Source organism: Melopsittacus undulatus, chromosome 17 (assembly GCF_012275295.1).
Source record: "Melopsittacus undulatus isolate bMelUnd1 chromosome 17, bMelUnd1.mat.Z, whole genome shotgun sequence".
NCBI lineage: Eukaryota > Metazoa > Chordata > Aves > Psittaciformes > Psittaculidae > Melopsittacus > Melopsittacus undulatus.
The window spans coordinates 4,684,797-4,712,524 of NC_047543.1; the positions used below are offsets into that span (position 1 = coordinate 4,684,797).

Sequence of the window (27,728 nt, forward strand, 5' to 3'; positions counted from 1 at the left end):
AAGTAACTTTCTTTTCTCTGCTCAGCTTTCTCTTTGTAGAGTTTTCCTCTGATTAACACCTGCAAACGAACTGGGAGACTCTTTCCATTCCCCTCTGTCATCTGGGCTGGGTGTGATGTTTCTGGTAGCACATGGTGAAGTCCATAGTGGAAGCAGCTCTGCTCTAGTGTTTGGTCCTCTCAGGATGCTAAAGCAGAACCTTTGGGCAGAAGCTATCACTTGTGAGCTTCAGCTCTGAGTGAAGTTTTAGGTGATGCCCCCTTACAAATAGGTCTTTTTTTCCCTCCTTTTTGCTGCTAAATTTTGGTAACATTCACTCCCAATTATTCTTCTGGGCATACTCGGAGCTGATCTTATCACTGCTTCCGATTCCATGCCTAAATTATGCTTCAGTATCAGGAATAATGTAACTGGATGTAAGGAAAGAATGCTTTATCCCTGAAACCTGTTGAGGCTTGATATGTGAGACTCAAGCCCAGGAGTCCAGTGAGCACTGTGTCCAGCTCTGGGGCAGCAACACAGGAGGGACATGGAGCTGTTGGAGTGAGTCCAGAGCATCACAGAGATGCTGCGAGGGCTGGAGCAGCTCTGCTCTGGAGCCAGGCTGAGAGAGCTGGGCTGGGGCAGCCTGGACAAGAGAAGGCTCCTGAAGGGGAGACCTGAGAGCAGCTCCAGTGCCTAAAGGGGCTGCAGGAAAGCTGGAGAGGAGCTTGGGACAAGGGTCTGTAGGGACAGGCCAAGGGGAATGGCTTGAACCTGCCCGAGGGGAGACTGAGCTGAGCTCTTAGGCAGAAGCTCTTCCCTTGAGGGTGCTGAGGCGCTGGCACAGGGTGCCCAGAGAAGCTGTGGCTGCCCCATCCCTGGCAGTGCTCAAGGCCAGGTTGGACACAGGGGCTTGGAGCAGCTGCTCCAGTGGAAGGGGTCCCTGCCCGTGGCAGGGGTTGGAGCTGGAGGAGCTTTGAGGTCCCTTCAACCCAAACCAGGCTGGGATTCTATGTGTGTGCCAGCAGCAGCTCCTGAGCGATCACAGTGGATGTGCTGTGTTACGTTGGTATTACACTGGTATCAGTCGTATTCTGATCCAAACCTCTCGTCAACTTCTACCTTTTGCAGTATGGAGGAATTTAGGATTGTTGTGGTTGCAAAACCAAAAGGTTCTTTTCAGTAGCTCTTAGCCACTTAGAAGAACACTTTAAATTGGTTACATCAAGAATCTGAGCTTTGCAAAGTCATTTGCAGTTGGTCAGATGTCTAAGAAAAATCTTAGTATGTGGTTTTTGTTGTCTCATGATATGGTCTGAGCTTTGTTCCATCAGCTTGTTTTGGGGCAGAGAGGAATGTGTTGGGGAAAGCAATGCAAGTGGGTTTGTGTTCGAAGGTGACTTTGTCCAGATTCTCATTGTCCTCTCTCCTGGCTGTGGTTTGTTCCATTAGGAAGCAAGAATTGTGAGTTAACAGGATATAAAATTAGAACGAACAGATTCTTCCCAGGTTTTCCTTGGCAGAAGCACATCAGTTTGCTCTTCCGAAATGCCCTCTGATGATCTAGCACATCTGTCCAAGTTGTGCTGCTGGTTGTGAAGCTGACAGAACGGAACTAGGGGTTGGGAAGATTTATTCTAACCCTTACTATGACCACATCCTTTTGTGACACTGGACAAGTGACTTAAATGTCATCTGTCTGTTTACTACTTCATGATACGAGGTTAAGTTTGGGCTTTGAATGACTAAATGAAATTCCAGTGTATTTGTATCCTAAAAAGGGTTGTCTTTCTCTGAGCCAGCAAAAACCAAGTGCAGATGTGTTATAGTTGATACTTACTTACTACTTACTTACTAATAAAATTCTTGTGCATCACAGACGAACAAGAGGCCTTGAAATCCATCATGAAGGACCTGGTAGCACTCCAGATGGGCCGACGGCACCGGCTGCCTGGATATGATACCATGAAGAACAAAGACACTGCTCACTCCAACAAACAGGTAAGAAGCCGCTTGGTGAGTCCTCAAAATCATTATGTGGAGGTGGAAGGGACAGAGTAGTTTAAGAGTGGGTCTGTTGCCTGTGGTCTGTTGTGGGTTTTGCCAGCTAGGGCATCACCAGTGGGTTATCTCCCTGTTCTTACTCTGGCCATGTTGCCAGCTTGGTAGCTCTTTACTTTATATTCTGCCTTTCACCACCACCCATGTTTTTGATGGGGTTTGGTCTGTGGAGATTAGCTAAAAGGTTTTCCAAGTGGTTTTCTTGTTTCATGATCATATTTGCTGTTTTCTTTTTAATGCCTTCTATTAAAGAAGAAACACAATGCCAGCAGTCCCTCCGTCCTGGGCAGCCCTGCAATCACCACCCAGTGTGCCTCTGCAATGGAAGAAAAGAAAATCCCGGTAAGAAAACTGGTTTCCACTTCAATATTAGCAATTCTGAGGGGCATGTTTGGAAGTTGTGTGCAGTGACCTCTATGCAATTCATTTAAGCAGGTGTGGAAGGCTAGGAAAGCTTTTCTCATTCTGCCATAATGCACTTTTCATTGTAGTGAAGGTAATACTTCAATTCAAAGCAGGGAATTGAAAAGCTTCATGATGAAAAGGAATCAAGGATTTCCATTTCTGATGCAAAAGGAAGTCACTGCAGGTTAAAGCTGCAGAACACAGTCAGTTGGATAATGAACTAATGCTGGTCTCATCTTCACATGACTTGGGCTGCATGTGAATACAGAATGAAGATCCTGGTAAAAGGTCATTCAGCTGAAGCTGATCCAAGAGGAACAGTGAAAAGGATTGTCCAAAAGGACTGGCTCTAGTGGAACTGTACTAAACCTGGAGTGAAAAAGGAAACAGCTATTTGCAGGTGGATAAACAGAGGCAGTGTCTTTAATGGAGAAGATTCTCTGGAGTTACCCATCATATGTCACATGAGGACAGGAATGAAACTCATTTATTTGGGTATGGGGATGTGAAGTCTGTTTTTCCAAACTTTTCCCAAGGTAGTAAGTGCAGGATCAGTGCTTTAAAGTCTCTCTAAGTTCATCCAACGTTGCTAGAGACTCTTTTTGTTGAGAAAACTGTTGCATTGACTTTCCAGTAGCAAGAAAGGACAGAATATGTCAGTATATGCTGCATGTCATCTGAGTGAAACACTTCAATGCAAAACCAACAATTTCAGTCAAGACTTGTTTGTCCCTTACTGCCTGAGTTAAATCAAGTTCCTGGCAGTTAGACTAACGTTACTTAACAGGAGAAGTTGCCCATGTCAGTAAAGTAACTCTTTCCAGGTTTATTCGTATTACAGGCTTAAGCTTCTTGGAGCAGGCTTTACAGTTCATATCTGTCTCTTCCTTATGCTTTGTCTGCTCATAATCTCCTTGTTCAGCTGGGAGCTGTGATTTCCTTGAATGTGCCGGACAAATTCATAGATGGAGGAGTACAAAATCCTTTCCAAATCACTTTGAAACGTAAATTCAGTGATGTCTTAAATCAAACTGTAATCATTAGCTATGATGCAGCACCACAGAACTGCAGTGCCAAAGTACTAAACTTGGGTTTGCTTTTTCACTCATCTCTTAGGATAGTTTGTATGAGTTGCTTTAAAAAATGGCTTGTACAGGTGGTAGGTTCATTGCTTTCAAAGGACACCAAAAGCACTTGATGTTTAACTCCTCCAAGTTCCTTCTGAAATGTCAAAGCCAAGATCACTTTGAACACCTTTTCTTAGACACAAATCGCCAACCTCTGACCCTTTTGGAAGGAACACAGGGAGAGAGATGCCATATTCCAACCCCCCACATTCCCTTTGTTGCAGATTATAGTGTTGAAAGCATGCAGTGGAGTTGAGAAAGGTATTTCAGTTTCCTTAGGTACCTTGGGTTGAAGAAAGGTTTCCAAAGAGCCTTGATTTCCTGCAGATCTGAATATAAAGGGATGATTCCTCTATCCTTTATGTGCAAGAAACAACTGTTCCATCGGTGGCTGGCTGGTGGGCATCTTTATTCCCATGTTGTCTGTTGCATTTTTATCTTTACTATTCAGTTAAAAGTAGTTCTCTTTCACTTCCTGCATTGGAGAAGTCTTTGCTAAACCTCTGTGTACATCCCCTGCAGATGAGTGTGGCTCTAATGGGGAAGCTCATTTCTCGTGCTCAGTTCTGGAGCCAGGGTGCTGCTGCAGGAATACCGTGTACTCCTGGTGATTGCATGGGTCCCTTTGAACTGCATTCTTGACCACTGGGCCTGCCAGATACTTCCTCCAGCTAAAGAGCATTTCCTGGCCCCATTTTTTTGAAGTTCCTCGATGTATGATTGCCTATTGTCTGAGGCTTTCACAGATGGCTTAATCTATTCCAATCACATAAATTGTGCAGCAGGAATGATGGAGTCGTATCAGAGCAGCTCTTTTGCCCTTTTATTTTTATCTTTGTGACCTAAATTGGGATTTGAACTTTGGTCTCCAGAGTTGACAGTTCAGAGCGTTGGCTCTTCCGTGCCGCAGAGCATCTTCGGAGTGAAGTGCACGGGTTGCATGGTCAGCGCTTATAACCAGCTGCCAGATATGGATGATGACCTCTTTGCACTTTAATAGTTAACTTCTTTGTAACTTCAGAGTTTGGGGGGCTGCATTTCTGCAAAAGCAGAGATTTAATCTATGTTTTAAGAATACAGAATGCAGCACGTTCCCTTGATCTCTCTCTTTTTTCCCATAGAAGAAAACATGGTTGCTTTGAGAATGCACAAAAAAAATTGGCTTCAGTTCAGATGAATACACAGTTGGAATCTAGTTCTGATTCTTGCCATGCAGTATAAAAGATAGATTAGGTTTCCTTATAGTTCCCTGTTTAATTCAAATTGCAGCTTAGTTTTAGCATAGAATCATGGAATGGTTTGGGTTGGAAGGGACCTTAAAGCTCATCCAGCTCCAACCCCTGCCATGGGCAGGGACCCCTTCCACTGGAGCAGCTGCTCCAAGCCCCTGTGTCCAACCTGGCCTTGAACACTGCCAGGGATGGGGCAGCCACAGCTTCTCTGGGCACCCTGTGCCAGCGCCTCAGCACCCTCAAGGGAAAAGCTTCTTCCTTATATCCAACCTGATTTTCCCATGTAAGTCTAAACTCATTGGCCTTTGTCCTATCACTGCTGTCCCTAATGCCAGCCCCCTTAGGCAATGGGAGCTGCTCTAAGGTCTTCCCTTAAGGAACCTTCTCTTCTCCAGGCTGATTTTACTCCTTTCTTTCCCTTTCTCCTTTGGTAATTTCTCCATTCCTCAGGGTGTCAGCCACTTGTCCACAGTCTGCTTCCATGGAGAGAGTTATGAGACTTGTTGTATCTTGGTTAGCCTTTTGAGGAGGTGATGCCAACAGCTATCACAGATTGGCCTATTTTGTGTTTTGGCCTTAAGATCGTATTCTTATCCATTTGGGTGCTATGATGTGTGCATTGTGAACTAACCTTTTGTTCTTTCTCCTGCAGAACGATGTAAGGATCAAGTTTGAACACAACGGGGAAAGACGGTGAGTCTGTCTTCACTACTCTGATCCTTTGCCTTGTAGAATAATGTAGTCATCAGTAATTCAGATTCAGTCTGGTTTTGGCTCCATTTTCCTTGTTCCTGCATGGAAAACACACAGTAAAGGCGGTAACAAACAGGCCATACACAACTTGGTGTGTCACACAATGATTTATTTCCACAAGAGCTATTTGTGAATCGCAGTAACATTAAAAAGCTGATAGGCTTATTTCAGATAGGTTCCCTTTCGGTTTCATTTAGTTAAAGCCAAATGAAACTGATAAATTAGTGGCATTCTTTGCTAGTTTCTCCCTTCCTGATGACCTCGCACTGTCACTGTCCTGCTGTGGCTGAGCAACACATACACCAAGGGAAGATTGTTTCTTCTTATGTGCTGCTCTTCACAGACATCCTGTGGGAATCCTTTGGTTTCTCCCATCCTAGATACTACTTTCAACATTGAAGTAGGTCACACTCCACAATAAATGCCAATTTAATGTTAATAGTACAACAGGACAAGTTGTATGTAGTGATTCTCATAGCCCATTGCTGTCAAAGCTCACTGCCAGAGCTGCTTAAGCTCCTCCTCAAGTATGCTTCTTTGTCAAATTTAGGTAGTTTTTTGTTGGCAAAGCAGGCAGTGAGGATAAGTTGTAAGGTTTTCCTCTGTCATTGAACTGTTTCAGTCACCAAAGTCTCAGGTGGTGAATTCTGTCTCCAAAAAAAACCTTTGGTTTTTGGGGCTCAAGGAGAAATTTTCAAAGCAACCATAGCTGGAAGGTGCTGCCACCTTTGTCAGACAGATACTCTCAGCACTCTTCTGTATCAAAGGCATTGTGTGCCCTGCAGAGAAGGACTTGGGGGTGTTGGTTGATGAGAAACTGAACATGATCCAGCTTCACTGTGCACTCACAGCCCAGAAACAAAGCGTGAGCTGGGCTGCATCAAAAGAAGCATGAGCAGCAGGTCAAGGGAGGGGATTCTGCCTCTCTGCTCTGCCCTGGTGAGACCCCATTTGCAGCACTGGGTGTAGTTCTGGTGTCCTCAGCATAAGAAGGACATGGAACTGTTGGAGCAAGTCCAGAGGAAGCCACAAGGATGCTCAGGGGCTGGAGCACCTCCTGTATGGAGCCAGGCTGAGAACACTGGGGCTGTTCAGCCTGGAGAAGAGAAGCTGTGGGAAGACATCAGAGCAGCTTCCAGTGTCTGAAGTGAGGCTACAAGGATGCTGGAGAGGGGCTCTTCATTGGGGACTGCAGTGATAGGACAAGGTGTGATGGGTTCAAATTGAAACATGGGAAGTTCAGGTTGGAGATGAGGAAGAAAAGTGGTGAGGCACTGGAATGGGTTGCCCCAGGAAGCTGTGAATGCTCCATCCCTGGCAGTGTTCAAAGCCAGGCTGGATGGAATCTTGGGTGACATGGTTTAGTGTGGGGTTGGAACTGGATGATCTTAAGGTCCTTTCCAACCCAAACCATTCTATGGTTCCATGCCTACAGCAGAGCACTGCGTGATGTGTCACAACTTCTTGTGCTACCACGTTAGGACAAGGGATCTCGGAAGCCAAATCTTGTCACTGTAGTGCTGTCATCTTGCCTGTCTTCTGCCTGAGTGCTTTTCTGATGGCACAGAGGGAAAAGAAAGGGTGGGCTTTTTTCTGAAGTAGCATGAAAATGAAAAGGTTGATTGTGTGCTAGTCTAATTATGCAGTGACCCTCGCCTGAATTCCCCATCCCCAAAGTGGTATGCAGTTACAGACAGCGAGCTTGCACTGAGAATGTAAGTGTGTGTGCTTGGTTTCAGAGGAGCTGCCAGATCTAACCACAAATATTTAAGGTGGTCAGGCAGGAATGGGCTCCTTAAGCCCTGCAGTCCCTGATTTTGCGTTAGGAGAGTGCACAGAGGGTTTTTAAACTAATAGAGTTTGTGGCACCTGAGAACAGCGCTGCTTTTGAATGCATTGAGTGTAGAATGGAAGCCTTTATAAGGGCCTTCAGTTCAACTGAGAGCTAAATTACATTTGTATGGGGCCACAGCAGTGTAATTTCATGGATGGGTTTCTTGGTAATATGTTGGAAATGTTATTATGGGCTACTTTTTAACAAGGACAATTCTTTCTAAAGAGCTAAATGGTGCAGGTCTGGGAGCAAGATGAGCCCTTCCTGGGAAGGGGCTGGGGAAGCCAGTGAACACTGGAGCTATTTAAAACAAAAGCTGCACATGGGGAAAGGATACCCAGTGCTGGCAAAGCGGGCTGATGGACATCTTGGCAACCGAGCCTTCTATCCAAAGCATGAACTCGTGTGAGCTTCCCCAAAGGTGATTTGGGGTTTCACTGAGCTCCAAGAGTTGCCCATGGGAGTGAGATGGGTCTTGGGTTTCTGTGGTCCATTCAGATCTTCCTGTTTCTGCTTGATGGTAAAATTGTTGAGCGGTGCTAATAATAAGGCTTTTTGTGGCAGGACTTCAGCTATGCCAAAGCTTTCAGTCCTTTCAGGTTCAAGGAGAAGGGCTTGGGGGTGTTGGTCAATGAGAAGCTCCCCATGACCCAGCTTCAGTGTGTGCTTGAGCCCAGAACTCCCTCATATGCTGGGCTGCACCCCCAGAATGTGAGCAGCAGCTCAGGGAGGGGATCCTGCCCCTCTACTGTGCTCTGGGGACACCCCCCCCTGCAGTCCTGATCCAGCTCTGGGGCAGCAGCACAAGAGGGACCTGGAGCTGCTGAGAGAGGCAGAGGAAGCCATGGAGATGCTGCGAGGGCTGGAGCAGCTCTGCTCTGGAGCCAGGCTGAGAGAGCTGGGCTGGGGCAGCCTGGACAAGAGAAGGCTCCTGAAGGGGAGACCTGAGAGCAGCTCCAGTGCCTGAAGGGGCTGCAGGAAAGCTGGAGAGGGGCTTGGGACAAGGGCTTGTAGGGACAGGCCAAGGGGAATGGCTTGAACCTGCCCGAGGGGAGACTGAGCTGAGCTCTTAGGCAGAAGCTGTTCCCTGGGAGGGTGCTGAGGCGCTGGCACAGGGTGCCCAGAGAAGCTGTGGCTGCCCCATCCCTGGCAGTGCTCAAGGCCAGGTTGGACACAGGGGCTTGGAGCAGCTGCTCCAGTGGAAGGGGTCCCTGCCTGTGGCAGGGGTTGGAGCTGGAGGAGCTTTAAGGTCCCTTCAACCCAAACCAGTCTATGGTATGATGTGAGTTGTAGCAGAGAGGTAAGCAGCTATCAGAGTTTTCTAATAGCTTACAGAAGGATGGGGGCTGTCAGCTGTGTCCCCGAGCTGTTTGTTCAAGCTGCCCATAGTGGAGACAGAGTGTGGCCTCGTGGCCCATGGAAGCAGATGGTGAAATGTCTGGTTGCAGGAGCCCGAAGGCAAGAACAAGCAACCATCTGGGCCTTGTGCAGCAGAGAGATGAAAACTGGGTTTTTGAGCAGTAGATGTCCTTGGTTTGTTACAATAGTGGATTGTCAAGTGAAGTTCATGTTTGAATCCTCCAATCTTGACCCAGGATATTTTACTCCTGGCAAAACAGCAATAGAACCAGACCACCTTGGGAAACGGGGGTTCCACATTCCTGTGCATCCTCCTGCTGATGCTTCCCTAGTTCAGGACTAACTTTGTTGAAACCTTCCAACTGGGACCCATCTTGGAGGGTTTTAGGGAGCACCTTTTGAGTTTGGGTGCTGCACTACTTAAAGCAAACACTTGTTTTGTTCTTTGGGCCTTCTGCAGCTCTGAATGCAGCTCTCAGTGAATGTATCTGTGTTTTGTGCCTGAGGCAGTATTCTTTAAGCCAAAGTGCATAGGAGATCCATATCCTGTTATGTAAAGTTCATAGATCCTTTTCTATCCAGGGATAAAAGCATTCACTCTATTTGATACCTTCACTTGTATATTGCATTTTGACAAACCACTTGGAAATGGGCCAGAACTCGAGAATTCCCTGTCAGAATGATGTGTAGCAACTCAAATTAGAAAGGGTCAGTACCTGCTTGAGGATGGAAGGAGAACACTTAAATGTGTCTTTCATGCCTCAGCCATCGAATTTGATTGCAATGTCAAGAATATCTCTTTCATTCCAGAATTATCCCATTTGTCCGTCCCGTACGCTACGAAGATGTGCAACAGAAAGTGAAAACAGCCTTTGGGCAGCCACTGGACCTCCACTACATGAACAATGAGGTACAGAGCATTGGTATCAGTGCTCGGAGCATGTATCACCCTCTCTGGATGAAATCTCCTTTTCCCATCCCACATTCTTTAGGCTTAAATTTAACTTTCAGTTCTTCCCTCTAATACCAACCATAATGGAATCAGTGTTCTGGAGGCAAACCTGCTGATGCTGACAGCACATCACCCTGATGTGTGTGTTGTATGAGCGTCATCGTTTTGCTCCTGTATTTCTTAGGAGACTCTCTATGGGAAATAAAACCAAGGTATTTGAGGTATTTTGACTGTTGAAAGCAACCAGTGTAGGTACAGTCTGAGGACTGCAGGCAGTCCCAGGGTCATTTCTTCAGCTGCCCAATAGCAGAGGCAGTATTTTGTGGTGCTTGACTGCTGACCAGCCTTTTGTAACACACTTGCCTCCTGCTGGCTGCAACACTTGCTGCTTATTGCCCAGCTATCAGAGGAACAAGGGGTGTTAGAGAGCAGGGGGCCTCCTTGGTATGAGGTGAAGGGGGGGTGGGCACTGTCACTGGAAAACAAAGTGCCATGGGGAATAGCATTTGTCTTTGAGGAGCTGGGCTGTCCACATTAATCATCTAAAGGGTTTTGTTGGCTTTCTCACTCTGAACACCCAGGCTTTTCCTTGTTTCTTACTGTTATGGTGGTGCCCTCCCACTGAGAAAGATGCAAAACCCCATTCACCAGTAGGAGCTGGACAAAAAGGAAAGGGGTTCTTCAGTGTTAACAACATTCACATTGTAGAATAGAATAGAGGGTGTCTGAGAATAATTCCATGGGGTCTGAATAACTTTTAAATCCTTCTTTAAAAGTCTTCTCTTCTTCACATCAGTTTCTATCTGAAACCCATTCTCATTTGATCTGTAGGTCTGGATTTGTAAGTATGGGGAGACAATGTTCTCTTGCTTATTCTTTGCAGACAGTAAACTCAGATAGCAGTTAATACTGGTGTGGATGGTGAGCTCCTCTAAGGAATGGGTCAGCCATTTCTCTGTCATGGAGTAAAATCCTTGTTGAAAAAGACATGAATACCTTTCATTGTAATGGAATAACTGAGCCATCAGAATGCTACCTTATACTCTGATTTTTTCCCAATGTTTATTTAAATACCTCTTGTAGGTTTATTTTTCCTGTCTTTTCTAATGACTTTTTCCCTGTTCTTTACTTTGCAGCTCTCTATTCCTTTGAAGAACCAAGATGACCTGGATAAAGCAGTAGATCTCTTAGACCGAAGCTCTAATGTGAAAAGCCTTAGAATATTATTGCTGTCTCCGGACAGAAACCATGTAGGTAACAACTTCTGTGGCTGCAGCAAAATGAAGGGGGTTTTCTTACCTGTAAGTCTCTAAAACTTGATGGTAGCAACCCATAACTGTATTCAGAAAACACTTCATCAGTTTCCTCTGCAGATAACTTATTTTACCTTTGATTAATAGCACAGTGTTGGAAGTGTATGTAATTATCTTGCCTTTCAGAAAGCACAGGTTGTCCTTGCAGACAAGCTATTAGCACTTTGTTCCTGGGTGAGAAGCCTGAGGGCAGCTCCCAGTGGTTTTTCAGTTCTGCAGCCTTAAATCCAGCCTTACTCCCTAGAAACTAAGTTGCTTTTAGCTAATAATGGGGTATTCACACTTAAGATGAATTTGATTGTGTCTCCGTTCACTTTCTGATACCACAGGTGACTGTGGCAGCGAGTGTCAATGGAGTTTGTTCTTTTCAGCAGAAGAGATCATGACATGAGAAATAAGACTTCAAGTCAAGCTCCCAAAGGTGCCTGTTTTGAACAGTGAACTGAACCACAAGCTGAAGAGGGCAAAAAGAGTCTGAACTTCCCTTTATTCCTGATCTGTTCCTGCAGAACTTTGTTCACTCAGCCAATGCCTGGTTTTCAGTTAAGGTCACACAACTTTTCAAGCCAAAGACCTTGAGAGCTTAGATGTTTTAGCTGCAAATTGCCAAATTCTCTTGAAGAGACTTGAAAGCTCTGTTGATAGCAGCTTGTTCATGTTGAGTGTTCATCCCTGTTCAAGTTCTGCACCTGTAATCCTTGGAACTGTCAGGAGAACTGAAATACACTTTTCACTATTTGATAGTCCATGTTAATAGAAATACAAAGACCTTCAGGAGTGTTAACAGCCCTTTCCCAAATGACTGGATGCCAAAAGCTGGAAAGGTGTAGGAGGGATGATGATGTTCCTTGTCCTATGTACTTTCCTTTAGCATTTGTTTCTGGCTGTTCTGAAGACAATACTTGTCAAGAAGGCCTTTGGTCTGACCTAGCATAGTCCGACCTTGTCCTGTGTTGTCAGGAAACGGTCTGTAAAAGGTGGCCTCAATTTTTGCTCTAACACAGTGAAGCAACCCTCTTACAGCCCTCTTTTAACGTCAGTGTCTTCAGACTGCAAACCAAATGCCAAATGATAATATCTCAGCTTTACATAAGCCACTCAGTAAAGCTCATCCCTGCTCCAGCCAGGAGCCAGCACTGTGGTGCTGTCCTTTTATTAGCTGTTTTTTCCTCTTTTGCTCAAAGCAGAAACAGCAAAGTCTTCACTAAGTGCCACTGTTTCCCCCTTCTCCTCCAGCTTCCTCTGCAGCTCTTGACAGGAGAGCCCTACATGTGATAAAGCAAAAGACCACAAGGCTGAAGGAGGTTTCTTGGCTGCATGATCTCATCCCACTGAGGCAGCGGGAAGCATTATTTTTCCTGCAGTACAGGATGCAGATTTTGTTTTGGTTGTGCTCTTTTTTGTGCTGGGGATGGAAAGGTAATGCCATGACTTTGGCACAAAGAGTATCTAAACCAAATGAACTCTACAGCAGTAGCTGTGTGCCGGGTACTGAGAGCCTGTGTTGGTGAATAGCATTTATATTCATCTGCCTTGTGCCTGTTTCTGTGGCTCACTTGGGCTTGCTTTTATCAAGCATCCCACTTCTGTTGGTCCTTTCTTTCTTTAATGGGAAGAGCTGGTTAACAGTTCTACAGTCAGCCTGTCCACATGAGTGGTGGCCCCTCTGCACCCTTTATTCAGCTCCCATGGATCTATCATGGTAGAGTTTATGTCATTTAAACCAGGCTCCCTCCTTATCCTGTGCAAGGAGAATCTGGTGTCCTGGTCAGTCCTCTGTTAAGTCTGCTGTTAAGAGCCCCTGTATCACACAGGGGTGTTGCCTGCCTGTAGCGGCAGCCTCAATAGTTCCAAGTGAGCATCCTCTGGAGTCTGTAATTGCTTTGCAGTTACTTGTGGCACAAGGCAGACTTCTTGGGCAGCATCTTACTGCCATCAATTGCAAACCCATCCTGCAGTTCCTCTCCCTGCCAAGCACGCTGGAGTTACCCCTTCTGTCTTCTGAAACAAATCAAGGAGGGCTCCTTTAACATGTCTCCTTTCATTCCTTGTTCTGCTTTGAAGGAGCTGAAGGCACCATGGAAAAAACCATCCTTAATGATGTTATGTCTAGGGAAGGCTGACTAAAACCAGCACAGGCAGCATTCATCTTGGCATCTCTTAAGCTCTGTAGAGTTTCTTTTCACTGAGAGCATCTGAATTGTCAGTTCACTTTGTAAAGGTTGTGGGAGCCAGGCTGGTGTCTGACTGCTTCTGAAAGTGTGCAGGGTTCAGAAGTTACCTCTGCTGGCCAAGGTGGCTGATAGAAACTGATGGTTCTTCCATGCTCTGTTCTCTGGGGGTGTTAGGAACCCCTCCTTGGTTTCACAGGTGGAAGACAAACATGGAGGCTTGTCAGTCCTGCATTGGATTTGAGGCTCTAGTTGTTTGGCCCCTGTCTTACAGAACTGTAAAGCTTGCTCTGTTGCAGCCTTTATTCCATTCTGGGAAGTTAATAGGATTTCAGGCTCTGGAACTGTTTCTCAGCTACTTTCCTGCTGCTAAACAGAATGAGGGTTTTGAAACTGTGGCCAGACTGCTCCTGTGGCTCATTTCATTTTCTTTTACCCAACAGACCAGTTCTTCTCCCCATTCTGGACTGCCCAAACAAGTCAGGATTAAAACCTCCCAGTCTGTGGGGGATGTGAGCACACCCTATCAGCAGCCAGAACCCAGAAGTAGGCATCTGTCTGTCAGTGAGTATTTCTGCCACTTTTCTTTTGTGAAGCATGCCTTTTGGGTACAAGGATTTATGGAACAGCATTTAGGAAAGCCATGAGAAACTGAAAGGTTATTCCAGGACAAAGCAGTTCATTTTCAAAAGCTCTTAATACGTTTACAATAGAATGTTTCAAAGTTCCTTACTAAGTTGTTGAACAGCTGAGGAGCTGTTGAAGGGGATGTCCTAAAGCCAGATTCATTGAGGTTAGACATTTGGAAAGCTTATGCAAGTCCATTAAGCTTCTTATTTAGATTGGCAATCCCAGTTCATGAAACCTAGATTTGATTTGGGGTCTGTTTTTATGTTGGGTTTTGGAATCTCTCCTCACTCCTGTAATGAAGCATATTAGCAGCAGCACAGGAATTGCCATGGCATGTCCAACATACTCCATTCCCTACCCCTTCATTCTCATCATTACCAGATGAGTAGAGCACAAGGCTCATATACCATAGGTGCACAAAAGGTAATGAGAAAAGTGAGAGTAATCTGTACCTTTGTCTCATTTCCTTTGTGTTTCTGATGGCTTAGTGGTCAGTGGAAAGGTCCATGTAAGACTCCTCTGATTTTTATGCCTTCCATCCCTATGGATTTGTCCGAGTTGTCCCAGTTTGTGTTACAACCTCCTGGGTAACTCTACAGTCCCATTCAAATCCATGGTTGAAAGCTGCTCAAAGCAGCATTGAAACAATGCAGTGCAACCTTAATGACAAGTAATAAATCCAGTTCAGCTAGGATGGACAGTCTCCATACTGGGGGATCTAAACTGGAGGCAGATCCACACGAAAGTAATTGGGAGAGTAAGTTCACTAGGGAAGGACTGGAGAACTAGACGAGTAGTTCCAGCAGACCTGCTTGTATCCTGCCTAGAGTCTGCTGTACAGTTTGCTTTTATGAAGTAGCACACAGACAAAGTGCTGAAAGCTTGTGAAGTACGTGACTGAAACTGGGACAAAAAGAGTTTCCCCATCCTTTCTTGTTGGAAGTTAATTGTGAAGGGAGCAGCATTCCTCACTCCTGTGAAGAAGGCAGAGTATCCACGCACTGGAAATGTGTCTGAACACCCCATTTCTTTTTGCACAGACAAATTCAGTGCCAGAAATATTCTATTAACAAAAAAAAATCTCCTTTATTGGCATTCTGAAGTATCCAAATAATGATGCCAAAGCTAACAGACTGTACTGAGTGTCTGTCATGGGTAAACTGTATAGTAATAAGGGGCCCCTTCTGTATTCTAGTTTTACAAACTCTTTCCTCTTATCCCAGCTTATGGATGCTTCCTGATTATTGCCCTGTCATTCACCAATCGAGTAAGCATTGGTTTTCTTTGCTGAACATGTCGAAGTACCAGACTCCTACATTATTAAGAGCTCCAGTTCTGTCAGAGGTCTGATGGTAATTCAGCTGTAGCTCAGTCTTCCTTCTCTTTTCCTTTCTTTGATTGGGAAGAGGATTGTGCTCCTGTTCTGTAGTCTTTCAGGTGTGGAGACTACTCCTATTTGCTACCACAAGAGAAGTCAACAGCAGTTGTCTGCAAGAAGATGTATCTGTAGTTCCCGTCTTCTGAAGCGGACGGGCCTCAAGCCTGCAGTTGCCAAGGCAGAGGGTTGGAAGTAAAGATAACTTTTAGCTTAAAACATTAAAAAAAGGCAAAAAGCTGCTCAGAATTCTGGCAGCACTTGTGTTTTTTTCCACTCACTTCCTTTGATATACACTGATTTAGTGCCGACTTCCTTTTCCTGCCCAGTGATGGTGGCCTTTCCACAATAGCAGCTGGGCCAGTGCCAGCAGGACTTGGGCTCCCTTTGGCCAGCCATGCCACTGGATCGGAAGGAGTGAAAGTGTGCTCCCGGCCTCAGTGCAGCCCCAAAGCACACTCTCTTGTTTATCTCCACACCAGTTGGCCTGTAACATCACGTGAGCCCTGCAGAGCCACTTGGTAGCTTTAAGCAATAGGTTATTTTGGAGCTCACGCCCCCCCCCCCCCATGCACTCTAAGCCAGCATTGAGTTGTTGAGTCCCTTTTTCCTACTGCAGTCCTCCAAAAGATGTGTCCCTGCTTTGCAGTGAGCTTCTGCTGATGTTTGCCTTTACCCTGTATTACAATAACTGCTGTAGAAAATATTTTCCTTGGGAGAGGATTTGCTGATCTTTACCCATCTTTCATAGCACCTGAGTACACACAGATAATGAAAGACAGCGTGGTAAAGAGCATAGATCTTAAAACAGATCTTCACGGGTGACCTTGAGTAGATTGGCTGAAGCACAGCACATCTTGGAGCTCCCAGGGTGCCTTGGTGGGAGCTGCAGGTGGATGGCTCACTGCAAAGAGGGATTTTGTGTTTTCCTCCTTCGAAAGTGTCATCAGCTTTGAGATCTGCAAGGGAAAAACATAAATCCAGGGGGTAAGGTTTCTCTCAGTAGGTAGCACAACAGAAACTCTTTAGCTAGTACTGTGCACAGATGAGTACAATGGTTTTCTCCCCTTTGGGCCCCTAAACTTCCTCTCTGCCCATGTAGCAACCTCATGTAAGTAACAGACACCGCAGAATTCACCGAAGTAGTTATATAGTTTTGAGTTTAGGCAGTAAAACAGACATCTGGGGGCTCTTTACAAAGGTAACGGCTCCCATGGGATCCTGCAGTTGCTTAGTGTACATATAATTAGCTCAGCTCATTGTGACCAGCAGGAATAGTGCTGGCACTGAGGGTAAATGGTACCAGTTAAAGCAAAAGGCAGAAGATAGGTTGCTCTAACAAGTGTTTTGTTAAGTGAAGATTAGCAATGAGATTCATGCCCAAAAGCCAGGGATTCCTGGAGTCCTCTTCACCCCTTAGATACTGAAACTGCCCTCAGAAGGTTGAGCAAGATTGATTAGCAATAGATGACTTCTCTGTTATGGGCTTCAATAATACCATGTAGTATGTAAAATGACAGTGCAGGTGCTCGTGGAACAATCTCCTTTCTGCCATGGCACTTCCTGGTTCCATTTCTATCCAGACTGTAGTGTTAAGGTTCACTCCAGAGTTGCTGTGATCATAGAAGTCTCGTGTTAGAGGTGAGGCTTTGGACTCTGTGTACGTGCATGTGCAATCTCCTTTCAAGAAGCATTCATGCCCAAACTGTGCTTCTTCCTGGCCCAGGTTCCCAGAACACAGGCCGAAGTTCACCACCTCCTGGGTACGTTCCAGAGAGGCAGCAGCGCATTGCTCGGCAGGGTTCCTACACCAGCATAAACAGTGAAGGAGAATTCATCCCAGAAACCAGTGAACAGTGTGTAAGTATGAGCATTACAGGGAGAAAAACTAAATCCAGCAGTTAAGTAACTCTCTGGGCCCTCTCACTTCATAATATTCACTAGCTGTAGTTGCATTAGCACCTAGTAGTAACTGCTCTGTTCATTTAAACTGTGCTTCAGACTCATTTGGAGATGTACATATTCAAAGCCTTTGTTGCAGTGCCAGGAATTGCTTTGTGAATCAGGCATTGTCTGTCCACCTCTGAATGAGCAGTTTTGGTGGGTGTCACACATGTGCACTCAGGTTTGTGTGACCCTCTTGCATCTGAAACTGCTTTCTCTATTCAAAGAGTAGGAAGTAAGGCCAAAGGGCGGTGTGCAGGTGGAGGCAGCAATGCAGCAGCAGCAGAGACTCTGTTCCTGAAGTCAGTTGGGATCAAAACACAACCCAAGGCTGACTTAAACTTCGACACCTAAAGCAGTGTCTCAAATTTGATATGTCCTTAATTTCTGTGGGAGGATAAATGTAGATTCTAAACAGCTTTAGACTTCCCTCTTTATCTGAACATCTCTAAGCAAGCAGCAGTGGACTCTGATCCTCCTGCACAGCCTCTTAGGCATTAGATTGAACTGATGTTACCATGTGATTTTTTTCTGTGTTGCAGATGCTGGACCCTTTAAGCAGTGCTGAAAACTCAGTATCAGGAAGCTGCCAGTCCTTGGACAGGTCAGCAGACAGGTACAAATGTACAAGCTGTTAGGAACTGATGTGCTGAAATCAAAATTCCAATTGTACTTCTGCTAAAGTGTTTTCCAGCTCATACGTTAGCTTGGAGGGAAATAGGAACTTATTTCCTACCTATATCCCAATATATTTCTTGAAGAGAACAAATTGTGTCATAAGACTGGTTTATTATCTGGCAAAACCAGACACCAACCTACTGGTGCTTCAGTAGCTCTGTGTTAGAGAGTTCTGAAGCATGCCTGCATCTGGCTGCAGCATCTTTAAATCTCCTTTAGACAAGGCTTACTTGCTCATTTAAGAAGAGAAAAGAAACAATTAAGGTTACAGAAATACACTGTTACAGTAGATCTCTGTGTCCTGCAAGGTAGAATATTAATACCAAAGGTAAAGAAAGGGGCTCTTCCTTGGATGAAGTGTTTGTCATAGTCTGATGCTCTAGATCTTTTTCTTCCCTTTCTTTGCCATTGGTGTTGAGGTGTGATGGGCAGTTGTAGGTCCTATTAACTTGAATAGCAGCTGTGGCTACCCAGCACCTGTAACATTGGGCTTCAGCATGTTTTTAAGGTTCCTCCAAGCTGATTCCTGTGTAGGTGTCAAGCACTGGAGGTTTGGGTTTGTAGCTCTTCACTTCCTCCAGTTTGGGGAGCCACAAGGAAGCACCTACAGTTAACCTGTGAATATGCACACATTCAGTTGGGGAGGGCATTGCTAATGTGTTACCTGTCCTTCTCTCCCGTTTCCCTGCCCTGAGTGGAGGAGTGTGGAGGGGGGAAAGCCTTCCTGGTTGGTTGTTATAGGAGTGGGCATCATCTGGGGAAGCTGCTGTTCTTCGTGTAGGAGGAAAGGAGTCTCACTTGGCAGTCTGAAAGTTGTATCAGGCTTACTCCGTTTCCACTAGTTAACAAAAATGGAAGTGAAATAACATGGCTTTGGCAATGATGGAGTTTGTGTGATCTCTTAAGAGATGGTAACAACCTTCTGCCAAACAAGGGGGACCAAACTTAGGATTACTTGAGGAGTCCTGCTTACTGCAGAGGAATGGGAGGGTTATAAGCAGTGTGCCATCAGCTACGAGTAGAGAGGAAAATGCACTGAGGTTTTCATGAGAGGAACTCACCCTCATGGTAAATCACTGGGGACAGTAGTCCCCATTCTCTACTGCCCTGTGAGCAATGTGAGGATGATACCCTGTTCTGCTCCTCCTATTAGCCTTGCTTTTAACCTTCCACATCATGTGTCTAAAGGAAGCACTTGCTCTTTTACCACAGACTGGGGAGCAGCTGAATAAATGGCACAAACTGAACAGAAATAGCTGGGAAATAGTCTGGTTGTCTGGGGCTAAGCCTGGCTTAGCTCTGCAGCAGTAGTGTGCAGTCATTGCAAGGACATGGGTTTGCAGCTCACTGTTACTGCTGTGCAGATATATTAGCTTGTATTTAAAGTCCACGTAGGTTTGACTCCAGTGGATTGTAAAACTTACTCTTGCTTTCTTTCTTCAATAGTCCTTCTTTTCGGAAGTCACGGATGTCCAGGGCACAAAGCTTTCCTGATAATAGACAGGAGTTCTCAGGTATGTCAGTGTCCAGTGTAGAGATGCAGACATGCAGGCTCTCCTCCATGCTTGCTGGGATTGTATAGACAGAAGACCTGGGGATATGTTGGTTGCGAAGTTGTGAAGTTTATTTCCTCTTCCTAAAAGGATCCTGCTCTTACAGCAAACTTGTGTCACTAGAACATAGACTTTATGAAGGAGCCTCACTCCTCTCTTTACATCTCCTTCCAGACCGTGAGAATCAGATCTATGACAAAGCAGGGAAAGGTGGGACCTACCCCCGGCGCTACAACGTCTCCATGCAGCACAAAGACTACAACGATGGTGAGTTGTTTCCAGACCTTCAGTTCCAGGCTTGAACAAGAAGGTGAAGCAATGGCAACCTCTAGGGGCAAGTGGAAGTGCCCTGGTCCTTGCAGTTAGTGCTAGAGTTAATGTGGCCATGCCTGGTGCCACATCTTCATAGCAAACCACAATGCCTATTTGTAATTCTGTGCTTAGTTTGTCCTTCTGGGGGTATCCAGGCTGACCAGTGAGGATTGAGCAATGGACATAGTTATTAGCCTTGGTCATATATAGTGGGTTCCTACCTTAGGGGTTCATTTTGCTTTGCTAATTCACAATGCAAACTTGCTTCAGGGTCTTTCAAATATACCAATGACTTAAAGAATCGCATCCCTGCTCGTCAGATGGCTTTATGCAAACGAATTTCTCAACCAAGAGCTGCAGGTTTTTTCCCTGTATTTGATTTGCATAATGAAAGTTCAAGCTCGTTGTCTAGAAAGTCACTCTGTGTAACTGTTAACAGGCTTTGGAGCTTGGGTGGTAGCCTGTATAAACCAGATTCTTACTTTGGAAGGCAACTTAAGATCTATGGGGAGTTTTCTCTCCCTTCTGCTTTGGGAATGATCCAAAGCTCTACTGAAGAACTCAAGCAGCATCAGCCCTGAGTGGTTATATTTTTGCATCTTCTCTGCTTGGCAGTGGATTCTACTCCATGGGAACAGAGCAGAATGTGTTCTTTCTCTCCCTTCTCTTCAGTGCTCAACCTCTAGAGCACCTCTTTCCCCTTGGAAGCATGTTACTTAAAAATGGTCCTTTTTGTCTTCAGGTCGCAGGACATTTCCCCGGATACGGCGTCACCAAGGGAATCTCTTCACCTTGGTGCCTTCAAGTCGTTCCTTAAGCACCAATGGGGAAAACCTAGGCCTGGCATTGCAGTACCTGGACCCCCGGGGCCGCTTGCGGAGCGCCGACAGTGAAAATGCCCTTGGCGTGCAGGAGAGGAACATTCCCACCAAATGTAAGTAGGAGTCATCCCGGTGGTAACTGGGGAAAGGCCTCCTGGGGTTAGAGGCAAGAAGGACTTGTAGAGATGAAGTCCAGACCCAATACATAACCATAGCTGATTTTAACAAGCCATTCAAAAACAAATAGAATTGTAGAACCCCAGCCTGGTTTGGGTTTGAAGGGACCTTAAAGCTCCTCCAGTTTCAACCCCTGCCACAGGTAGGGACACCTTCCACTGGAGCAGCTGCTCCAAGCCCCTGTGTCCAACCTGGCCTTGAGCACTGCCAGGGATGGGGCAGCCACAGCTTCTCTGGGCACCCTGTGCCAGCACCTCAGCACCCTCACAGGGAACAGCTTCTGCCTAAGAGCTCAGCTCAGTCTCCCCTCTCTTGGGCAGGTTCAAGCCATTCCCCTTGGCCTGTCCCTACAGGCCCTTGTCCCAAGCCCCTCTCCAGCTTTCCTGCAGCCCCTTTAGGCACTGGAGCTGCTCTCAGGTCTCCCCTTCAGGAGCCTTCTCTTGTCCAGGCTGCCCCAGCCCAGCTCTCTCAGCCTGGCTCCAGAGCAGAGCTGCTCCAGCCCTCACAGCATCTCCATGGCCTCATCCAACAGCTCTACGTCCCTCTTATGCTGCTGCCCCAGAGCTGGATCAGGGCTGCAGGGGGGGTGTCCCCAGAGCACAGCAGAGAGGCAGGATCCCCTCCCTGAGCTGTTGCTCACACTCTGGGGGTGCAGCCCAGCACACAGGGGGAGTTCTGGGCTCAAGCACACACTGAAGCTGGGTCAAGGGGAGCTTCTCATTGACCAACACCCCCAAGTCCTTCTCAGGGCTTCTCTCAATCCAGTCTCTATAATTCCGTGGCTGTGTTTTGAGACCCTTCTGTTAAGGCCTTTGTATCTTTCATCTGTTCCTTAGTAGAAAGGTTTACTTCTGTGTTGATGTCATCCCTGAGTTGTTTTGTGGGGAAATTTTATATTATTAAGAAAAAATAAGACAATAGATGATTTCTGATGAGCTTCAGCTATCCCATACTCAAACTAAAGGATCAAAATGAAGACATTAATGCAGCAGAGGAAGCAACACCCTAGACCACTGACTGGCAGGAAACCTGACTACATTAGACATGGCAGAGCTCATCTTTCAGCTCTTCTATATCTTCACACTGTCCAGATGGCTGGTTCCTCTCTTCATTTTTAGAGTTTCTTGATAGACTCCTCATCATTGGCTGCATTGCACTGCACAAGGCTGGTGGTGTCCTGTACTGGTCTTTGCAGGGTAGGCTTTGGTATGAAGTGCAGTCTGAAAACCTGGGCTGAGGTGTTAATCTGTGGGTCAGGAGACCACTGCTTGTGCAGTGCAGTAGAACAATGAGAACTCAGCATTCCCTCTGATGTAATATCCTGCTGGGCTAGTGGAGACGGCTGTTTTAGCTGGTCCTCTGATATGTATTTATTAGAGTCTGATTGTTCAGCAGATAAAGAAGATATCTGCACTGTGCTTGTGTTGTGGCTCCTACCTTATCACTCTCTAGTAGAGAATTATGACTTCTCATTCTTCTGCTGCAGAGATAGCCGTGCAGTGAAACCCTTCCCACTGCAAAATACCTTTTCCAGTCTCAGCATGATGGAGATTAATCTTTGAAGAGCTCTGCATTATCTTGAAATGATGGAATGAAAAGAGAAATGATTGCTGTTCTCTTGCAGCTCCAAGTGCTCCAATAAACTGGCGACGAGGGAAACTGCTGGGCCAAGGTGCCTTTGGTCGTGTGTATCTCTGCTATGATGTGGATACAGGCAGAGAGCTTGCAGCTAAGCAGGTCCAGTTTGATCCAGAGAGTCCTGAAACAAGCAAGGTAATTCTCATCACAGCTTCTAAAACCCTATGAGATCTTCTCAAGTGCCTGGATCTGTCTGTCCTCCAAAGCTGGCACCTTCCTTAGTTTATCCTGGGGTTTCAAGTCATGTGGAGAGGAGTAGGAGTCATTATTCTGTAAGATTAACTTCAGCCTGGAACTAAAATCCATTTTCTGGTTTCATTTTTGGCTCTCCTTTCTCAGCTTTTTGGTTTGTTGCCAGGTTACTTGAGGAATACTAGGCTGCCCTGTGTTCCTGGTTAGGCATGGATGTGAATGAAACTAAACCCAGGAAAAGTAGGACTTTTATTTGGTTCTAAACAAAAAAAGACTGCCAGCACTTGGAAAATCCACTTTCTGAGCTTATATGGTAGGTCTCTGTATCAAGTGTGTTATTTACCTGCTTCCTTTTCCAAATTCTCCCTGTCCTCAAAACAACTGAACTCTGGTGTGTCCGTGCATGAAGAACAGGAATGTGACAACACATTGGAAACAGTGGAGATGGGAAGGGGCACCTTGAAATTACAGGTTAGCACCCAGCTCCCTGCACAATGAGTGCAGCTGGAATGGCTGTCAAGTTCTTTGTTAGCATTTTAACAACGTACCAATTTCCCAGTGTTTGAAATTCACTTTGAGCTGGAATAACTGATCCATGAAGATTGAATTATCCTGATTTTATGAGATATCAGTGCCAAGTCCTAACTTAGTCAGTTCCTACAAGTGTCTCTGTTGTAAACCAGACAGAAACTCTGAGCCAGAGAAGAACAGCCTGGAATGTTCACTGCAGCTCCAAACCTAAAACTATCAGTTTGCCCAATTAAGCAACTTCCTCTGATTCCACACATCTCTGCAGCTGCCAGGTCCTTGCTCTTGAGGAGCTGCATCCTCTCCCAAAGGGAGAGAAGTGAACCTGGCACCTTCCAGTAGCAGGAGTGGAGAGAGGGAACTGGGACTAATTTTGGGGAAATCATCATTATTTTTCCCATATATCCTTATGCTCTGGTATCTTTATTCATCCTGTTCATTCCCTGGATTCAGGAAGAACCTGATACTTTTCCTGGGCAACAAAGATTTCTGCTTCAGTCTGGAATTGTTGGATAGCCTGTGTGCTATGATACCCTGTTTTCTGTGGCAGTAATAAAGCAAAGAATCTGGATCATATGCAATAGCTGCAGATTGTGTGAAGTAAATAAGAGAGGAAGCTGTTTCTGAGTTGGTTCAAGTAAAACCATCAGTAGGAATCAGAACAGGACTGTGTAGGAGCTCTTAGCACCTGTAGTCTTGTAGTAGACTTGTAGTCTTCTTGTAGACTTGTAGTCTGCTCCAGTAGTTACCAGCTTATTATACAGTAAGGATTAATTTGCCTGTTCCAAGAGGTAGGTGAACCAATGCCATGGATTAGACTTCTTCAGTGTAGTGGTGGTCTCGTATTGTCAGTGACTTGGACACATTTATGAGGATGGAATATTTCTGGGTCCAGAACCTCATTTTCTCCTTCAACATCCATAGGAAGTGAGTGCCCTGGAGTGTGAAATTCAGCTGCTGAAGAACCTCCAGCACGAGCGCATTGTTCAGTATTACGGTTGCTTACGGGATCGAGCAGAGAAGACCTTAACCATCTTCATGGAGTACATGCCAGGGGTAAGAGCTGACACAAGCAGTGCAGTTACAGATCATGCAGTCAGATGAGTGGGTTTATTAGTTGGTGTGATCACTCTATGTAATCCACCTAATACCCTCTTAGTTGTGCCACTTTTTCATACTGGGTTATAATCATAGAATCACAGAATGGTTTGGATTGGAAGGGATACCTTCCATGGAGCAGCTTGCTCCAAGCCTCTGTGTCCAACCTGGCCTTGAACACTGCCAGGGATGGGACAGCCACAGCTTCTCTGGGCACCCTGTGCCAGAGCCTCACCAGCTCCCTTCATTAGTCACTAAAGGCAGTTCTTTTCTTTAGTCTGAATTTGTTCTACCAAAGTACTTCAAAGGACTTGGGCCAGCTTGTAAATGGGGCTCAATGAATGAGCAGTCTCATATAGTGCAGCAAATGAGGCTGAAAGTGACCCTGCAAAAGGGAGGGTTTTGATCTGGACCAGTCTGCTGAACTGTTTTATTGCTTGTCTTCACAAGCAGTTGTACCAGCACAGCTCAAGAGTGGAGGAAGCAGAACCTCCTTAAACTGTTTTTGCCATAAAGCATCTCCTTGCTTTTCTTAAAAGGAGCTTCTTAGGGCAAAGTGCTCTAAGAGCCTCATAAAAAGGCTGTAGGAGACAGTTGGGTGTATAACCCACTTATTGCTCATGGGAGTTGAATGGAGACTGCAAGGTGTGTGGTTTGGCATTTCTTTACCAACCCATTCTGTTTGCTTTTGGTGCAGGGATCAGTGAAAGACCAGCTGAAGGCTTATGGTGCTCTCACGGAAAATGTAACCCGAAAATACACTCGCCAGATTCTCGAGGGAGTCTCGTACCTTCACAGCAACATGATTGTGCACAGGGACATAAAAGGTGAGAGCAGCTCATGATTGATGCCTGTCCCACGTGCTAAAGGAACTCTGGAAACAGAAGTGTTGGGGCTTCTGAACATTGCTTTGCTCAGTTTGTCCCATTATGGTCTTGTGTTCATGTGCACAGCTTAAGGAAGGTGATGTCCTAGGCTGGGTAAGGGAAGTTGGGCTGTTCTCTACGAGACCTGAGAGCTAAAGTCCTGTTTCTCAGGTGGTAGGCGTACCAATTGCCATAAGCACTCTGTGCCTGTCCTTGACAATCCTGCTTACACCTGGCTCTTGTGAGTATCCTGCCTTGTCTGTGTAAGAAACCTCCAGTTTTCCATGTAGAGCCTCTGTGATGAGTCCTTATTCTCCCTGTTCCCAGTATAACCCCATGGAGCCAGCCAGTCTCCTTAAGAGTTAATGGCAACAGATGTGGCAAACACCACACAAGTTCTTCTGTGTTCTAGAGGGACCACGAGGGTTCTTCCTGCCTTCATTATGTGCCCTCTGGGCTGGCAAAGGGAAAAGATGATGCTGATTCTTGAATAACACCTTGTACACCACTGAATTCAGCTCTTCCAGTGCAGAAGGGAAGTGATGAAACTGTCTCCCAGCAGAAGTGCATTTTCTTTAAGGGCAGAAGGATTTCACATAGGCTCACACCACATAATGGCAACACAGGGTTCTTTATCTTATTGTGCCTTTGAAGGAAGAATTGGGTTTGGTGTCTGAGTCTTAGTTTGTGTCCACATATCGTAGAATCACAGACTGGTTTTGGTTGAAGGGGACCTTAAAGCTCATCCAGTTCCAACCCTGTGCCAGAGGCAGGGACAGCTTCCACTGGAGCAGCTTGCTCCAAGCCCCTGTGTCCAACCTGGCCTTGAACACTGCCAGGGATGAGGCAAACACAGCTTCTCTGGGCAGCTAAGCAGGCTACAGTCTTAAGTTTGCTTTTTATCCTGGTCCTTCATGTTCAGAACCTCTGACCCAGGAGAGTGGAGATTGACTTGTTTATTGTAGGAGTTCAGAGTGCTTTCATTAGCTGCATCTGTTACCCAGCTGACCAGAAAGCAATGATTGTACTCACCAAAGCAGCATCTCAAGGAAAGTATTTCCTACACAGCTATGTGCTATCCAGCCATTGGCCTGGGGGCCCTGCATAGGCTGAGCTGTTTACAGGCAATGTAACAATGATGGTGCTGACTCAGCTCTGATTTCCCTTCCCCCTTCATTTCCTTGTGTTTTTCCCCTGAAGTTTTTCCCATTTACAGCCATTAGCAGTTGTCTGCAGTCTGCATTACAGCAGTGATGCTTAGCAGCTCACCTGAGGCTTAATAGGGAAAAAGCCATACCATGAGCATGGTATCTCTGGTCTTGGGTATCAGCTCCATCGGCTGCAGATCCAGCAGTTGGATTGCATGAAAACAGCTGTCTCCATTCTTTGTTTCTTGTCCAGGAGCCAATATTCTCCGTGACTCTGCTGGGAATGTGAAGCTTGGGGACTTTGGGGCCAGCAAACGGCTGCAGACAATCTGTATGTCTGGAACAGGCATCCGCTCTGTCACGGGCACACCGTACTGGATGAGCCCGGAGGTGATCAGCGGAGAAGGCTATGGAAGAAAAGCGGACGTATGGTGAGGCTTGAACCTTCTGTCCATAGATCAGTTTGCACCTTTTCTGGAGCAAGATAAGACACATATATTCTGTCCTTCATATATCCAGATTGTGATTCTGCCTGGATCAGAAGTTTAAGGCAAAGTGGAGGAGTTGGTTTGAACTCAAAACAAGACCTGCTGCAGGCTGTGCTTTGCAGTGTCAGCATGCAACTGCTCCTATAGCTCCTCAGGGACAATTTCCACTCATTCCTCCCTCAAACTGATAGCTGATTTTCTGTTTTCTGACTGGTGCAAGGTTTCCTTCCTTATATCCCTCGTAAGAGAGCCTGAGGGTTGGTTAGGGAGAATCCATTCATTTGGTTATAAAATGAGAGGTGTGCTTATAACACACTGGAAATGAACAGAATGGAGAATTTGAGCTTTAGGGGAAAGATGGCCAAACCTGGAATAACACAAAAGATACAGGTCAAGATCAGAGGTGATCTGAACTATGCATGAATGGAAACTGTAGCCATGCTATTATTGGAATAGCCAGGAAACAGCCTCTGTTGAAAGAAAAGGGCCAAATGTCCTGTGTCAAAATGTTAGTTTTGGAGGCCCTAAAAAGGTGAGATGATAAAACTAAACTAAAAGGTGTGTTTGTCTCTGCACAGTGAAGTGAGGCCAGTGCTGTTTCCTGTACAAGCAGGGAGTGGAAACAGCCAAAAAGTGTCTCGTATGGAAAGAGTTAAGTTCTGCAGACTCTCCCAGATGGGATGCTTGGGGAGAGAATGGAGCACGTGCCTTTCCCCTTGGGTTGGTGCAGTTGTGGATTTCCTCTTGGTGCTGACATCGGTCCATTCCCATCAAAGAGACGCTGCTGTTGGCTGGGCTCCAGTTCCTACAATCCCAATGGTTCTTTAAGGGGGTCAGAAGTTTCCAGTGCAGCGTTAGTCCCAGGGTAGATGTGTATGGCCGAGAGGCTCAAAGACGTAACAGATCTGAGCCTCTGGCTTTCTGCCACTGCTGCAGGCCCCTCTCCAGTTTTCTTTTTCCTAAATAGCAGAATATGTGAGCTATTTGTTATTGCTGGAGTGACTTGACATGAAAAACATTCCTGCCGTTTGCTGAGTATCTTAAAGAAACCGGATCTGCTTAAACGGCATAAATCAGTCTAAACAATAATA

General features: G+C 45.8%; 1 protein-coding gene across 4 annotated transcripts in view; it reads left to right on the plus strand.

Moving 5' to 3' along the window:
• MAP3K3 (mitogen-activated protein kinase kinase kinase 3) overlaps window positions 1–27,728 on the plus strand; it is a 37,442-nt gene that overhangs the window by 3,880 nt on the left and 5,834 nt on the right. For 2 of the 4 annotated variants that reach the window (XM_034070100.1, XM_034070097.1), the window contains exons 2-16: window positions 1,862–1,983; window positions 2,296–2,385; window positions 5,460–5,500; window positions 9,564–9,663; window positions 10,842–10,955; window positions 13,633–13,753; window positions 16,921–17,054; window positions 17,681–17,754; window positions 19,263–19,330; window positions 19,544–19,636; window positions 20,424–20,615; window positions 22,304–22,452; window positions 23,962–24,093; window positions 24,833–24,962; window positions 26,403–26,580. In XM_034070100.1, the coding sequence (XP_033925991.1) occupies window positions 1,862–1,983; window positions 2,296–2,385; window positions 5,460–5,500; window positions 9,564–9,663; window positions 10,842–10,955; window positions 13,633–13,753; window positions 16,921–17,054; window positions 17,681–17,754; window positions 19,263–19,330; window positions 19,544–19,636; window positions 20,424–20,615; window positions 22,304–22,452; window positions 23,962–24,093; window positions 24,833–24,962; window positions 26,403–26,580 (1,738 nt within the window). The remainder of the gene's footprint in view (window positions 1–1,861; window positions 1,984–2,295; window positions 2,386–5,459; window positions 5,501–9,563; window positions 9,664–10,841; window positions 10,956–13,632; window positions 13,754–16,920; window positions 17,055–17,680; window positions 17,755–19,262; window positions 19,331–19,543; window positions 19,637–20,423; window positions 20,616–22,303; window positions 22,453–23,961; window positions 24,094–24,832; window positions 24,963–26,402; window positions 26,581–27,728) is intronic. The other 2 variants (XM_034070099.1, XM_034070098.1) reach the window with 2 other exon arrangements.